This window comes from Columba livia, chromosome 1, assembly GCF_036013475.1.
Source record: "Columba livia isolate bColLiv1 breed racing homer chromosome 1, bColLiv1.pat.W.v2, whole genome shotgun sequence".
NCBI lineage: Eukaryota > Metazoa > Chordata > Aves > Columbiformes > Columbidae > Columba > Columba livia.
In genome coordinates, this window is record NC_088602.1 from 55,334,862 (window position 1) to 55,349,375 (window position 14,514).

General features: G+C 40.9%; 2 protein-coding genes across 2 annotated transcripts in view; one reads left to right on the plus strand and one right to left on the minus strand.

Annotated features, from left to right (window-relative positions):
* DNAJC3 (DnaJ heat shock protein family (Hsp40) member C3) overlaps window positions 1-8,954 on the plus strand; it is a 37,921-nt gene extending 28,967 nt beyond the window's left edge. Inside the window, exons 10-12 of the mRNA XM_065057119.1 lie at window positions 3,427-3,559; window positions 4,376-4,524; window positions 5,272-8,954. Of these exons, the coding sequence (XP_064913191.1) occupies window positions 3,427-3,559; window positions 4,376-4,524; window positions 5,272-5,429 (440 nt within the window). The 3' untranslated portion in view covers window positions 5,430-8,954. The remainder of the gene's footprint in view (window positions 1-3,426; window positions 3,560-4,375; window positions 4,525-5,271) is intronic.
* A 1,588-nt stretch (window positions 8,955-10,542) lies between these two features.
* UGGT2 (UDP-glucose glycoprotein glucosyltransferase 2) overlaps window positions 10,543-14,514 on the minus strand; it is an 83,784-nt gene continuing 79,812 nt past the window's right edge. Inside the window, exons 38-39 of the mRNA XM_065057097.1 lie at window positions 13,812-13,956; window positions 10,543-12,931 (exon numbers count right to left, since the gene is read on the minus strand). Of these exons, the coding sequence (XP_064913169.1) occupies window positions 12,909-12,931; window positions 13,812-13,956 (168 nt within the window). The 3' untranslated portion in view covers window positions 10,543-12,908. The remainder of the gene's footprint in view (window positions 12,932-13,811; window positions 13,957-14,514) is intronic.

Below are 14,514 nucleotides of genomic sequence, written 5' to 3' on the forward strand. Positions count from 1 at the left end.
GAAGGTGTCTTCACTTATCCTTCAGTTTTAACTGCTATAAAATGATGGCTGGTTTCTCTCGGCTGTAGTGAACAGCAGAGCGATTAAAATTGTAGTCTCAGATTTAAAGGGGCAAACCGATTCTCATTCTTCTCTGAGAAAATTTCAAGCTGGAGGTACCTATTTTCCTGTTTAAATACAGGAAGTTTCCAAGTACTTGTCACTCAGAACTTTGAAGGCAATTATTGTTAAATGGTCAAGATGCACTTCAGTTATGTATAGCTGAGTTCTGATTCTTATCAAATGGTTTTAATTACTTTATAATCACTTGAGATTCAGGGCTTGTCTGCAGACATAGATGTGTAATGAGTTCCTTTTGTGGCTTACCTCCTAAGTACAGGAGTCTATCTGTCTAAAGTATACAGCACAAATTTTGTCAAAGAAGAAAAAAAGTCCTTTGGTGGCTTTTTTCTCACCCACCATACTAGTGTAGATGAAATGGTCCCTATTTTCAATGAGAGCATAACTGGTTCAGTTCCCCTAACAGAGTTGGCATGATGTAGGTTGTCCATAGTTGTGTTTGATAGGAAATTCATTCTGCATATGGAATAATGGCCAGTCTTGGTCACTCTGTTTTAAAGATGCAGGTAAGATAGGAAGGCCAGCTAAGGTAGAGACACTATGGAATTACTATTGGAGATATTGTGAGACTCCTGTATTGAAAGAAGGAGGGTTAGACTTGACCAAAGTATTTAAATTGAGAATGATACTGGAAACTGGTTGTTCCTTTTGTGTTGTGGGACAGGGTTAAAGAAATAAAGGAAGTTCTGTGAAATATCAGGCCGGTAAAAAGCAGCAGGGATTCTTGCATTGGTTTGTGAGGTACTAGTGCTTTTGGAAACAGTGACTGAGAGGAATTGATTAAATACCTCGCTCGACATCCTGTGAGTTAGAAATAAGTCTCCTGGTTTCATAGCAAGCCTCTGGTGGTCAGGAAGCTGTCATCCTGCTTCCACCCCTCACCTCTCCGGTGTGCAGAGCCATTAGCTCGCTGACAGGGGGAAATCCTGCACTGGAGAGTACCAGCAAATAGAAGTCTCTTCCAACTGAAAGAAAGTGCAAAGTGTACTGGTTGTGTTCCCTCTGTGGTGTGCAGCACTAAAGAACGTACCTTCCCTTATGCTTAATACCTGCAGCCTTTAAATAAGGGACTCAATTAAAAAGAAAGAGAAATCTAGCACTGTCGCTGCAAATAGCTGAGCCTGGAGCAGCTCGGTTTCCAGCAGCGGCCTGTGCTGGACATGACGTGGTGCTCGGGGAAGTCAGACAATCTGATCTGCGTTTGGTGCGATGTTGTGATGGGACCTCCCATTACTACAGGAAGCTGATTAAGTGCGCTGGTGCTAAAATTACTGGAGTGGTAAAGCAGCATAATGAAATCTCTATATTTTCATTATTTTTATCAGTATCAAGAGCTTATATTTGGCACATGCATTAGTGTACGCTCCCGTTTGGGGTTCTTTTAATGACTGGACAAACTATTAAAAATATCAGCAGAAGCCAAATGTATTTGTTCAAGCAGCAAATGATGTGTCCAGTGATGTGAAAATGAATTCAAATTTTGTTTTGTTTGTAATAGCATATAAAATGGTTGGGGCAGTGGAAATACTTTTTGGAGTTTTTGGTTTTTTTCAGTAACCAAGATTGCAGTGCTATCAGATGTCTGGGTAATATGAATTCATTAGCACTTCCTGCTGTCTTGCTCAGAAACAGTGAAAAACAAATGTAACACCTGCTGAGAAATAGCATCTGCTTGGAAATAATCTGATGCAAGTACTTTGTGTAACTTGAGAAACCTGGGAGACTTGGATCTGCAAATGAAACTTGGAGGATAATAACAGTGAAATAAGAGCAGTCTCATTAAAGACTTCCACAGTTGCTTCCCTTGATAAATCAAAGAATATTTAAACTTGGTGTCTTAAGCATTCAGTTACCACTTAAAATAATAATATAGTTTACTTAAAAAAGGAAAAAGTGTAGACCTGGAGTTGCTTAAAAATTCACGAGTATATAACGGTATTACAGAACCTCTTTTGCTTTCCTTCCCGAGAAATGCTGTTCTTGAAATAAAAGTGAGAGCATGCCTTTGGAAAAAAGCCCTTAAAATGTAACTGTCTGCATATTATGCAGAGATGTATAAAGCAAATATTTCTTTCACTAAGAGTATGAACTTTCTGGTGATCTGAAATCCATCTTTATTGTCATTAAAGAGGAAGAGGCTTTCTGTCATGTTGATAGAGTTTAGACTGTGGGAGAGGAAAGAATATTAAACGACTCTGTAAAGCGCATCCTTCAGTTGAACAGCAACGCGGGACTAACGTTGTGCAGTGGGCTCTTCAAATACCTGTCGCTGAAACTTGCTCCTGACTTGTTTCATCCCCATCCTGGGTGCTCGTTGTGTTTGTCCATCTAGACACTAGAGTGTTCTGACCCATTGCTGTCATAGTAACCTGCCTTCCCCTTCCTTTCCAAAAAGTGTGATGAACCTAAAGAAAGAAAGTTACCTAATTTATATGTGAATGTTAATTTCACAGAATCACAGAATGTCAGGGGCTGGAAGGGACCTCGAAAGATCATCCAGTCCAATCCCCCTGCTGGAGCAGGAACACCTAGATGAGGTTACGCAGGAATGTGTCCAGGCGGGTTTTGAATGTCTCCAGAGAAGGAGACTCCACAACCTCCCTGGGCAGCCTGTTCCAGTGCTCTGGCACCCTCACTGAGAAGAAGTTTCTTCTCAAATATAAGTGGAACCTCTTGTATTCCAATTTGAACCCATTACCCCTTGTCCTACCAGTGGTTGTCACTGAGAAGAGCCTGGCTCCATCCTCATGACACTCACCCTTCATATATTTATAAACATTAATGAGGTCACCCCTCAGTCTCCTCTTCTCCAAGCTAAAGAGCCCCAGCTCCCTCAGCCTTTCCTCATAAGGGAGATGCTCCACTCCCTTCATCATCTTTGTTGCCCTGCGCTGGACTCTCTCCAGCAGTTCCCTGTCCTGCTGGAACTGAAGGGCCCAGAACTGGACACAATATTCCAGATGTGGTCTCACCAGGGCAGAGTAGAGGGGAAGGAGAACCTCTCTCGATCTACTAACCACCCCCCTTCTAATACACCCCAGGATGCCATTGGCCTTCCTGGCCACAAGGGCACAGTGCTGGCTCATGGTCATCCTGCTGTCCACCAGGACCCCCAGGTCCCTTTCCCCTACACTGCTCACTAATCTCTACTCCAAGGGATTTCGATTAGGAAAAACAAAACATGGCAAGTTGAAACAAAAGTTTTGCTGTTTATATACTTCAGTTTTGGTGAGTGGTTGAGTTCCTGAGGTTTGTAAAGAGTTGTATAATCTTTTTCCATTCACTTTTTTTTTTTTTTTATAAAAGCTATTAAAGACTATGAGACTGCTCAAGCCAATAGTGAAAATGACCAGCAGATTCGGGAGGGGCTGGAACGTGCCCAGAGGATGCTGAAGCAATCACAGAAGAGGGATTACTATAAAATCTTAGGAGTAAAAAGGTGAGATATTAATATCTGAGATTATAATTGTGTGAAAGTTGGTTATTAAACCAGTGCATTTCAGGCTGATCACTTGAATTTGTTCTGCTCAGTGTTAGTTTTTGTTCCTGTATCTTGCTCCCTGCCCTTTCCTACTGTACTAGTCTAGCAGTGTTCAGCTTTTAAGTAGCATTTGTTTACAATTCCTTTAGAAAGAATGAAAATACATCGGGAAGGAAGGAAATAAATCCCTCGGCAAGAAATTCTTAGTATAGATGATCAAGAGTCAATGAATGAATTGGTGAAGAAATGGAAAGAATTACTGAAGGCAACAAAAAATAAAGTTGTGGCAGATAGTGTGATAGATTGGAAGAGTTTGAAAGGTATCTAAAGTATTTCTGCCATTAGCCTTGAGAAACTAACGGCTTCTCTTTCTAATGAGAACCAAGTAAATGTCCAATTTTGAACCGGTATTGGTCACCCTTCCCATCATGAACTAATTTGATCTCTACTTTGTGCTTTTTGTTACCCAATTGTAAATCCTTCAGACTGGGAACTGTATTCTGCATAGGAGCCGGCAGTAGCATCTTTCTGAGTAAAGTAAACGGGTGGTGAAGAGTGAGTAATGTTTGTTTAAAGCTGCAGCCTGCTTCCTCTGGGTTTTTTTGTGTATAGAACCTTCAGTGCCACCTGCAGAAGGTTAACCCAACTCCCACCTCATAGTTCTCCCAATGCCCTTTATTACTGTCTCAGTGCTTAAAATAAACCTGTAGAGTCACTAGTGTGACATATGAAGGATTAGAAAATTTTAAGTTGTCTATGATTTTATCCATCCAGAAATGCTCGAAAGCAAGAAATCATAAAAGCTTACAGAAAGCTGGCATCCCAGTGGCACCCTGATAACTTCCAGAGTGAGGAAGAAAAGAAGAAAGCAGAGAAAAAATTCATTGACATAGCAGCTGCTAAAGAAGTCCTCACTGACCCAGGTAATTAGTGTTCTTATGCAGTGACTTCCTTTGTTTTCTTTTTTTTAATTACTTTTTTACAGTCATGTAAAAATGGAGCAAGTGTAAGTCATAAGCATTACAGCTTCCCCCTTTCCCTTTCTCCCTTTACCCACCTTGAGAAAGCAATGCACTAGTACTTGTGTCCAGTGTATTGCAGGAAGCCAGATGTAAACCTGGAACTATTTATTGTATATCAGTGACTTGTTTAAAGTGAGAAATAATTATTACTTTGAAGACCTCTTTTTAGAATGTCATCTTGCAGATCTCCAAGATTTAACAACTCTGGAGTTGCTTACGTTTAGAATGTGGGCATCACATTCTATTACAAACCACATGTAGATTATAACAGCATCTGAAGTACCCCAGAGAAACATTCCAGATTGGTGCTTGTTGTTTGTATCAAAGCCCAGATGTACAAACAGATGCTTTCCATGAGGGCAGGGAACTGGGTTCCCAGCTCCTGTTGGGACAGGGCGCCCTCACTGCCGGGAGCAAGAAGCCCTGTCAGGTCTGCTGCTCAGCTCTGGAGGCGGGGAAGAAGAGTGGTGTGGTGCCTGGGAGATCTGATGTCCGGTTGGGTTCTTGACATGCTGCCAACGCGGGTGGTAACTGCAAAGTCTCTGGCCCGAGGGGAGGTTCTAAATGGATTATTGGCCATCAGAGACGCTCGGTGTTGCTGCCCTAACGACTTGTGCCGTGATCCCACCTTGGTTTTGTTTCCTTCAGAGATGAGGCGGAAGTTTGATGCGGGAGAGGACCCACTGGACGCGGAGAGTCAGCAGGGTGGGGGCAACCCTTTCCACAGGAACTGGAACACGTGGCAAGGATTCAACCCCTTCGGCTCCGGAGGAGGACCATTTACATTCAAATTTCACTTCAGCTAGAGCCAAGACTGTTCCTGGTGGCTGCTGCTGTTTTTTACTTAATTCGTTGAAAAAATAAAAAGTCGCTCAGTTCAAGACCCAAAATCTTTAATTTCTAATGTTGTCCTTAACCCAGAGTCTTACTGCACTAGAAGAAAGCTCCTTCTTTCTTGTGGTGTTCCAAGGGTTTGCTTTGTGGTGAACCTGAGAAGCTCGTACCGGTGGGGGGTTTTGTTACTACCTGTGTATTTGTGGTGGAAATGCAGGACACGTTTATTCTTATGGATGGAAAAATACAGCAAGAGGTTCCTTAGGACAACACTTAAATTTAGGACTTAAGTATATGCTTAAAGGCAAAAATGCATGTAAATATTTTTTGGAATCGGGGCCTAATAAACATGGAAAGGGTAGTTACACAATAGTTTCTACGTTAACAAATCATTAGTCATTGTGCTGGGCGGAATGATCTGTCTCTCAGTATTGGTGCAAGGGAAGGCGAGTGCCCACCTGGGGTGTTCCTGCCGGCTGTGCCGTGGGGGGTCAAGGGGCTGCGTGCTGAACGAGGCTGAACAATCGCTCCGGAAGAAGCCAATTGTATCTGAAAACTAATTGTATTTGAAAATCTCTGCTCACTTTATTCCCTAACCTGAAGTGAAATGGGGTGACTTCCTTGGCGGTAACTGTCCGCTAGGAAAGGAAAAACAAAACGTACCTGATGTTTGTTGAAAGACTTTTTTTCTGAATGTGATTTGGGCTGTTTAGGTGTCATTTTTGTGTAGTCTGCACTTTAACAAAGTATCTGCTTGAGATTTGAGCAAACAATTTGATGTGACGTTTCCCCAGCTGTGCAGCAATTTGTTACTCCTTTTGTCCGCACCCAGAACCAATACAGGCTGTGAGGTGAGTGTACTGTGGGCTGTAGGAATATGATATTGACTCCAACCTTCTCCCGTAAAACAACTCAGTTGCTGATGGGTGATGCAACAGTGAGTTAATACCAGGTGAAATTGTTTGCAGTAATTTTACATTTTGTGTAACAGCCACAGTACTGCAAAAAAAGAGCTGCCTGTGTGCAAAAGGAACAACTAACTTTCCATTAGCCAAAAGTCTGGTTTATTTTTTTTTCTATATGTATTGGGTTTAGTGTATTGATCGAAGTGTGTGAATGCAGTGTGAGGTATTACCAGGGCTGTAGCTGCTGTGAGGGAATAGTCTCATTCTATAAGAGTGTATTATCATTACTGATGAGTTTCAGCAGCAGCCATTTTCTTATAATGCAAGAATTACAGTTCATCAGTGTTTTCTTGATTGGATTTTAACTGGAAAACAAGAATCAGTTGACAGGAATCTTCTCTCACTTGGACTCGCGGCATTTGGAGGCGTAAGCAGCCTCAGTAAAACAAGTGAAATTGGCAAATTAGGCCTTTGGTCTGAAAGTTGGGGCTTCTATTACTGTCATTGGAGTTGCTATTGAAGCACGGTCTTTGTGTCCTCCCTCAGCTCTTTACAAATGTAACTCTTGTGGCCGTGTGGCTTGGTAAAATGTTTTTGACAGCAAGTTAAAGGTCAGTGTTTGTTCAGCAGGAATTTGTCTTCCAGCTGCAGAGTGCACACGGTGATTTCTCATGGTTTATGGTGCAAAACCACCCCAGCAGCCTGTTAAACTCTAGCGTCGGGTATTTTCCAAATTGAATGACTTACTAGAAATTCAGGTTCTGCTTTTGACCTGTCTGGAAGCTTTTTGTTGAACCTCTGTAGAAGATGCTCAGGGGGCTGTTCACGCTGCTCTGGGCTGGGGTGGTTCTCATAGGTCCATCCCCACAAGCTGGTGGTACCACCCACACCGACAGCTCTACCTGTGTCCTTTTTGCCCACCCCAAGGAGAAGACGGGTAGGTGGCCTTCACATCTAACAGCTGCTCCTGGCTCTTGTCACCCTCTGTCCCCGAGGGGTGAGCAGACCAGCTGTGGGCAGCTGCTGCCATGGGGGGTGGTTTCCAGTTGTACGTGGTTGTGTGCGAGTCACTGCTCTGTATAAAGACTCTTATATTGCCTTGTTCACCACAGAAGGGGCTGTTTCTAAATTAATAGTGAAGGACCGGTGCAAGCAATCTGTCATTTGTAGAGATGGGGGAGTTGTTCAGAGTCGGGGAGTCACAGTTGGCGCTGCAGCCCCACATGTTTGTGTACTGGAGAGGGCTAGAAATTTCACATCAGCTTTGAAACGACCACCCTGTTCAGTAGTTGTTGCTCTCATCCCTCTCCCTGCTCTCTTTCAAAAGCTGTAGCTGAGGAAGTTGGTTCTTGGTTTGTAATTTCTTTGTATTTTTTTAAGGGAAGGAATAAAGTGGCGCCTCATAAGTAAATTACTCACCCAGGGCACTGATGTTAGAGCAGCTCCAAGGCAATAGGCTGGTGTGCTGCACACTGGAAGCAGTCAGGAACTAAAAGATCTATGCTTATTTTACGAATGAATGGGAAAGGGAAAATCAGGTATTAAAAGGCTTGAGTGTAGTCAGTAGAAGCAGCAAAGCGATTAGTGCGCGAATGCTGTTTGTAGATTCCTTCTGCGGAAGAACAAGAGTCTTGAAAACAAAACCAAACCTGACAATGGAGAGCAAGGCTTTCCGAGAGCGAGCAGCTGCTGCTGGGGCGAAGTGTTAAAAGAAAACGTTTCCATTTCAAGGACCTCCAGATACGGTGAAGTATTTCCTGATGTGACTTCAGAAAATGAAGTGCTGGTAATGCACTGAATGTTAATGTTACGAGGGATGCACAAGGAAGCTGATTTTGCCTTTTTATTTATTAGTGGGTGTTTGTAGTGCAATAATGTTCAATAACTGAACATTGAAATAAATGTGTTGGTAGTTTGTAAACCCTGAGATATGCATGAAGCATCGCTACCATAATTGGCCTACACATAGATGCAGACTTTCTCTGTTGAATTATCTCTTTCAGTTTTAATAAACTCATTTCCAACTTGCTTTGAAATGAAGGGGGGGTGTGTTTTACTTGATACATGCTTAATACTGATGTATTAATAAGTCAGTATTAAACCAGATTAAAAGTGAATTATAAAGAACTCGAACTTGTGACGTATGAAGAAAATGTGTCAGCTTACTGTTTTTTATTAATCTTGTTTCAGTTTTCAGACCAGTGTTTGGAATAAGAATTATTCTTCTGTTTAGGGATGTGATTTGTAGGAGCTTTGCTGGAAACTAGCCAGTATAGCATAGCATAGCAGGTTAGTTGCATATAAAAGTGCCTTATTGTAAGGTATTGTTTGTTTGCTCTGTAATACACACTTTTATCCATAAAATAAATAGGAGAATAATTTTTTTTTCCCCTCTACAAATCTCAAAGTAGCAATTTTATGTTTTAAGAAGGATAAGTAAAGCTCACCAGAGATTTATCAAATGTTTCCAATTATAAAGTGTCTTTATATGAAATTGTAAATCTAAAAAAGCAAGAACTGTTTTTTCTAGAACTGTGGGAATTATTTTATGGTATTTTTCACAATAAAGATATTTATGATGACAAGAAAGCACAGCAGTGTGTTTGTCTGCCCTTCTTTCCTTGTCTTGCTCTCTGAGTTTGGAGTTAGAGCTCTGCAGAAATGCAGCAAAAAGGTACAAAATTCACATTTATTAAAGTAGCTACTGCAGAAGTGGTTGAACTGCAGCAACTTGGGTACAGAGTGAAGAAGCATTTGGGTAATTCACACTTGGGTTTCAGAACTTAAGTGTTTTTCCCTTTAGGCCAGATGCAGCTAGTCCCTACCTGGGGGTACAGCCCCCGGTCCTGGAAGAGGGGCAGGGGTACAGCCAGGTGCTGAATGTAGGGGACAGTGTTTGACAAGGTCTCCCACACCTGTACCTGGCTCTGTTCTGGGCAGCAGAACCAAATCCCAGCTGGTCATTCCGGATGGCAGCCCAAGCCAGGAAAGCCCCTGGCCCCTCAGTTGCTGGTGACACAAGAGGGGAGAGGAAGAACCACCTCTGCTCTCCCTCTGGAGGTGGGAACTCACAGCCAGCAGTGCGGGGGAGAGAAGCAGGGAGGGGTGGCTGAGAGCGTGGAGGATGTGTAAGATGAGTGTGCAGAATCATAGAACAGTTTGGCTTGGAAGGGACATTTCAAAGGTCATCTAGTCCAACCCCCTGCAATGAGCAGGGACATTTCGAACTAGATCAGGTTGCTCAGAGCCCCATCCAGGCTGAAATGTCTCCAGGGATGGGGCATCTACCACCTGTCTGGGCAACCTGCGACAGTGTTTCACCACCCTCATTGTGAAAAATGTCTTCTTCCCCCCATGCTGTGGCCCCTTTCCTCACTCTGCATTACACAGGCACTGGAGCCAAGGCTTGAAGCGCACCAGGCACCAAGAGTTCATTGTGGTGTACAAGGAGCATCCCCTCATGGCAACTAGAGTGTCAATGTGTCACTCCAAAAGTAGCTGCTAAAAATTAGAGCCCAGCAAAACCACCGTGTGCTGGAGGGCAGCCCATCACACAGGGAAGCGTGTTATCCCACATCTGGTGCTACGCAATGTACTACAGATTAAATCAATTGGATTAAACCAATTAAACATTTGATCTAATGTCATAAAGGACACTGCTACCCATCAACAAATATTTGAGTACTCCCACTCTAATTTTCTCATGTATGTTTAAACCCAGACTTTAAACAAAAGAATAAATCTTAACAACAAAATATAAGCAGGAAAGAAAAAACACACCTATTTAACTTAGAAAGGTAAAGTCTCAGCATGAAGGCAAGTGCTTGATTCAGGAAAAAGGTTAAAAGGAACCTTACCGAGAAATATTTTCAATACTAAACATCACCAACAATACCTGGTTTTTTCATTTTGTGTTAAACTTACATCTTGATCTTACAAAGAGTGGGACACAGAAAAGACGCTGTGATAATAACATGAATATAAATCATAGAAACTCTTCATGTGACCAGTTCAAATATTACTCCGCTTATTTATCAGTTTGAGCCAGATTTGGGCAAAGCCCCTGTAACCCGCACATATTATTCAGGTCAAAGACACTTCAGTTTTTTTGCCCTGGATCTATTAAGCAAGTATTTAATGTTGACTGCATAACACAAAATAGGAGAATAGAAAATAAGGGTTTTTTTTCCTCCAGTGGCACCTTTTTAATATTTTGTACAACATATACAATCCATTGGTTCGGTATTAAAAATATAATGGTACACTAAAGATTCAAAGTGCTGCTTTAAAGAGACCTTTGAAAAGTAGTGAATATATTTGCTGGACCCTCTTTGTTTTATAAACCAAGATATATCTCAAAAAAAAAAAAGCTTTCCTTGAAAATATTATTATGCAGGAAAAACAAATTCTTTAGAACATTTTTTACAAATATCTACAACACTGTAGAAAACTGCATGAAACCTTTTAAATCTTCAAAATATCTCCAGAAAATTACACCTCTAAACATTATATTCTAATCAATCATTTCAGTAACCTCAAGGAAATAATAGTATTTAAAGAGCTATTTCTTTTTTAAAGCCCATAGAAGTAATCCAGTTTTTCAAGAACACGATGCTATAGATAAAACGGACAAGAAATCAGTGCATCGATTATCCACTTCTTACACTGCGTAACAAATTTCCCACCCATATAATCATAATTAAAGAGAACTAAGGTTTCTTAAAGTTGAAGAACATTTAACTTCTGGTGGTGAGCAGCTGAATAATGGTTTTGGTTTAGTTTTTGTTTTTCTCTGATAAGGAATATCAGTTGTTTCCTTGCCATACATTGACTTCATAGGAAAGGTGCATATACAAAGTCAACTCTAAGTCCATCTATATGGTATAAAAATACCAACTTAAAATTTAAATTCTATGTTCAAATATGTTTGAGTTGCTGCCTGATATCGTTACTATATCCTTAGATAAGGATATCCTGGCATCCTTGGAGAAGAAGCGTAACAAGTTACTGCAGTGAAATGGGATCGCTCAAGAGAACCGACATCAAGATTTACTGATTGTTGCTGTTTTGTTACATGGGAAATACCTCCTTGGGTATTTCACACAAAGCAAATACCCACAACAGACCCTTTAAAATCCATCTGCGACATGTTAACGCTGTTCAAAATGCACCAAGGCGATGCAACGAAAAACAGAAAAAGCTGTAAAAAAATGGGCATGTCTCATATTACTAAGACTTGAAAAATATCGGCAAAGCATGATTTTATATACTTTTTTTTAAAATAACCAACACCTGGGGACAATGAGAGTACGTACAAAATATGCTTCATTTTTCTGATGATTTATTCGATTATTTGCTGGCATGGAAATATTGTTCAACTCCTCGTGGATTCACCCACTCGCTGCAAATTACCTTCTCTTTTACAGTTCCAAGCATTTACCCTGAAAAACTGCATTAAGCTGTTCTTACAGGAATTTGTGGTCAGATCCAACCTATTTTGAAACCAGCACAGCCTAAACAACAGCCTGCGTGTTGTATTTAAGGCACTAGATTTCAGTTTAAGAAATAAATGCTCTGTTTTCAAATCCGTGTATTGCAAGAGCTTTTCACTGCTGTTTTTTTGGGGGATCACAATGTCAATAGGCCATTTTTAAAGCAACAGGTTTGTGAGCACATATTTTGAAAGTTATAGGAGATACCACTGATTACTCACATATTTTTGTTATTTTATTTTCAGTTCTAAACAGGATGATGATGATGATGATGATGATCAAAACTGAGAGGGAACAGCTTGCAGGTACTGACCTTCTGATGCAATTGCTCTTTGGAATGTCATCTTAACCAAAAAAACATGATGGAATTTTATGTCATACTATTTAAGTGACCAAAAGGAGACTAAGAATCAAAAATTCTCTTTTAAAAATCGCAAGAGTGCAGTAATTCTGCGTAAGAAGTGAAAAGTAACACTCCTGGCTTTATTAAGGTTCTGAGTTGATTTAGATTTGCGTGGCCCCAATTAGAAAAGCTACTTTTTCATGTCTTAACTTTGCTACGCTGAGATTTTTTTCTTGTGACCACGGTATTTCTCTAGGGACAAAACTGGTTTGGTTTGGTTATGGACACATAACCAAAATTATTTCTATTCAAATACGTTAGCTTAATGCAGGTAATACGCACAAACCATTTTTCTTGTACATATTTAACGTGTGTGTTGTTCTCCCCCAGATTGACCCAATACATCTTTGAAGAGTTTGACTCATCATTCTTCACATTCTAAAATCCTCTGGGCAAACTTTTAGCGAAGGAAAAGAAAACTAAATAAATTAGGAAAGCTACTCTACACTGATTAAAAAAAAATAATCAAGTACCTTTGGATTTGTCTTCTGGTTTTGTATCTTATTTAAAAGATTTTAAATAACACCGTCAGTTATAAAAGATTTGACTTCACATTGAAGAATGTTACAAATGTGCCAATGTAGCATTCACAACTTCCGTCCACTCCACGGCAGACTATGGAGCTGCACCCGCTGCTGTTCAGAGGCTGCGCTAAAGTTCATCGTGCTTGAGACCTGTAACCAAAGGACAAAAAAGACTCATAAAACACAGTTATATAAAGACTTACTGACCAGTTTTGTAAAACGTGGAGAAAGCCCCTTGTTTTCTATTTATTGCTCACTAGTCAGTTCAGCAACATGAGCCTCATGTTTCGAGCCTTGCTAAAAGTTGACCATAAGCTTTCACAAAGAATAAGAAGTACTAAGAACTCTTGATAGTGAAAAGTGAATTTGTTCCCTGACTGAAAACCTTTAAATATTATCTGCTAAGTTTTTTCTTCAACCTTGAGAGCTGAGATCACCTTTTTCTGTGTGTGTTTCACATCACTCCAAGAAGTCAGGTCGTACTGTAAGTCCTATATGAGTGTGTTTTTTATTTCTCCTGCTATTTAACTAATTCAGTTCAAAATAATTCCAGTAAAAGCAAACAAATCAACCAAAATCTATTCATAAACTAAAACACCATTTAGTTTGGTGCAAAAAGGCTCCACGTAGATAAGCCCAGAGTGAGAGATACAGAGACAAATAAACAGAGACTCAGCTACCTACTGCTTAATAGACATTAGCTTTAGATTCCTTAAGTGAGGTCTAGGATAATATGCTTTATTTAATATTTGTGGCTCAAACGATGCAGAGCAGTTGGTTGTGTTTGAGGTCTGAGAATAAGACACCACTAGATTTTCTCTTAGATTCTAGCAGGAAACAAAGGATTTTATCCTCTTAGTGTAACTCCGACATAAAGAGGCATCACACGTCTCTTAAAACCACACAGTTTCTCTAACAACAGGGAAAACAACACAAATACAACATTTGTGCCTGCTGACCCAGATCTTAATTTCAACTACATTAATATCCATTTTTTAAAAGCTAACAGATGAATATGCATGTAAATTACCTTTTTGAAAGGAAGATGTGAGATTTTTCTTCTCTTTTTCAATTTGCTGTATTAACTTTCGTATCTCAGTGTCATAGTCCACCCATTCGGGAACTATCCGGGCAGCAGCCTTTAATTTTGGTTCTTTGGTTTGAGGATTGTTGCACTGAAAGTTCAAAACATACTACATGTAAACAAAGCAAATGTGAAAATATTTCTGTTCCAAGGAAATCGCTGCCATCCAGCGAGACCTGGACAGGCTGGAGAGTTGGGCAGGGAAAAATCTAATGAAATATAACAAGGGCAAGTGTAGAGTCTTGCATCTGGGCAGGAACAACCCCAGGTTCCAGTATAAGTCGGGGAATGACCTATTAGAGAGCAGTGTAGGGGAAAGGGACCTGGGGGTCCTGGTGGACAGCAGGATGACCATGAGCCAGCACTGTGCCCTTGTGGCCAGGAAGGCCAATGGCATCCTGGGGTGTATTAGAAGGGGGGTGGTTAGTAGGTCGAGAGAGGTCCTCCTTCCCCTCTACTCCGCCCTGGTGAGACCACATCTGGAATATTGTGTCCAGTTCTGGGCCCCTCAGTTCAAGAAGGACAGGGAACTGCTGGAGAGGGTCCAGCGCAGGGCAACAAAGATGATGAAGGGAGTGGAGCATCTCCCTTATGAGGAAAGGCTGAGGGAGCTGGGTCTCTTTAGCTTGGAGAAGAGGAGACTGAGGGG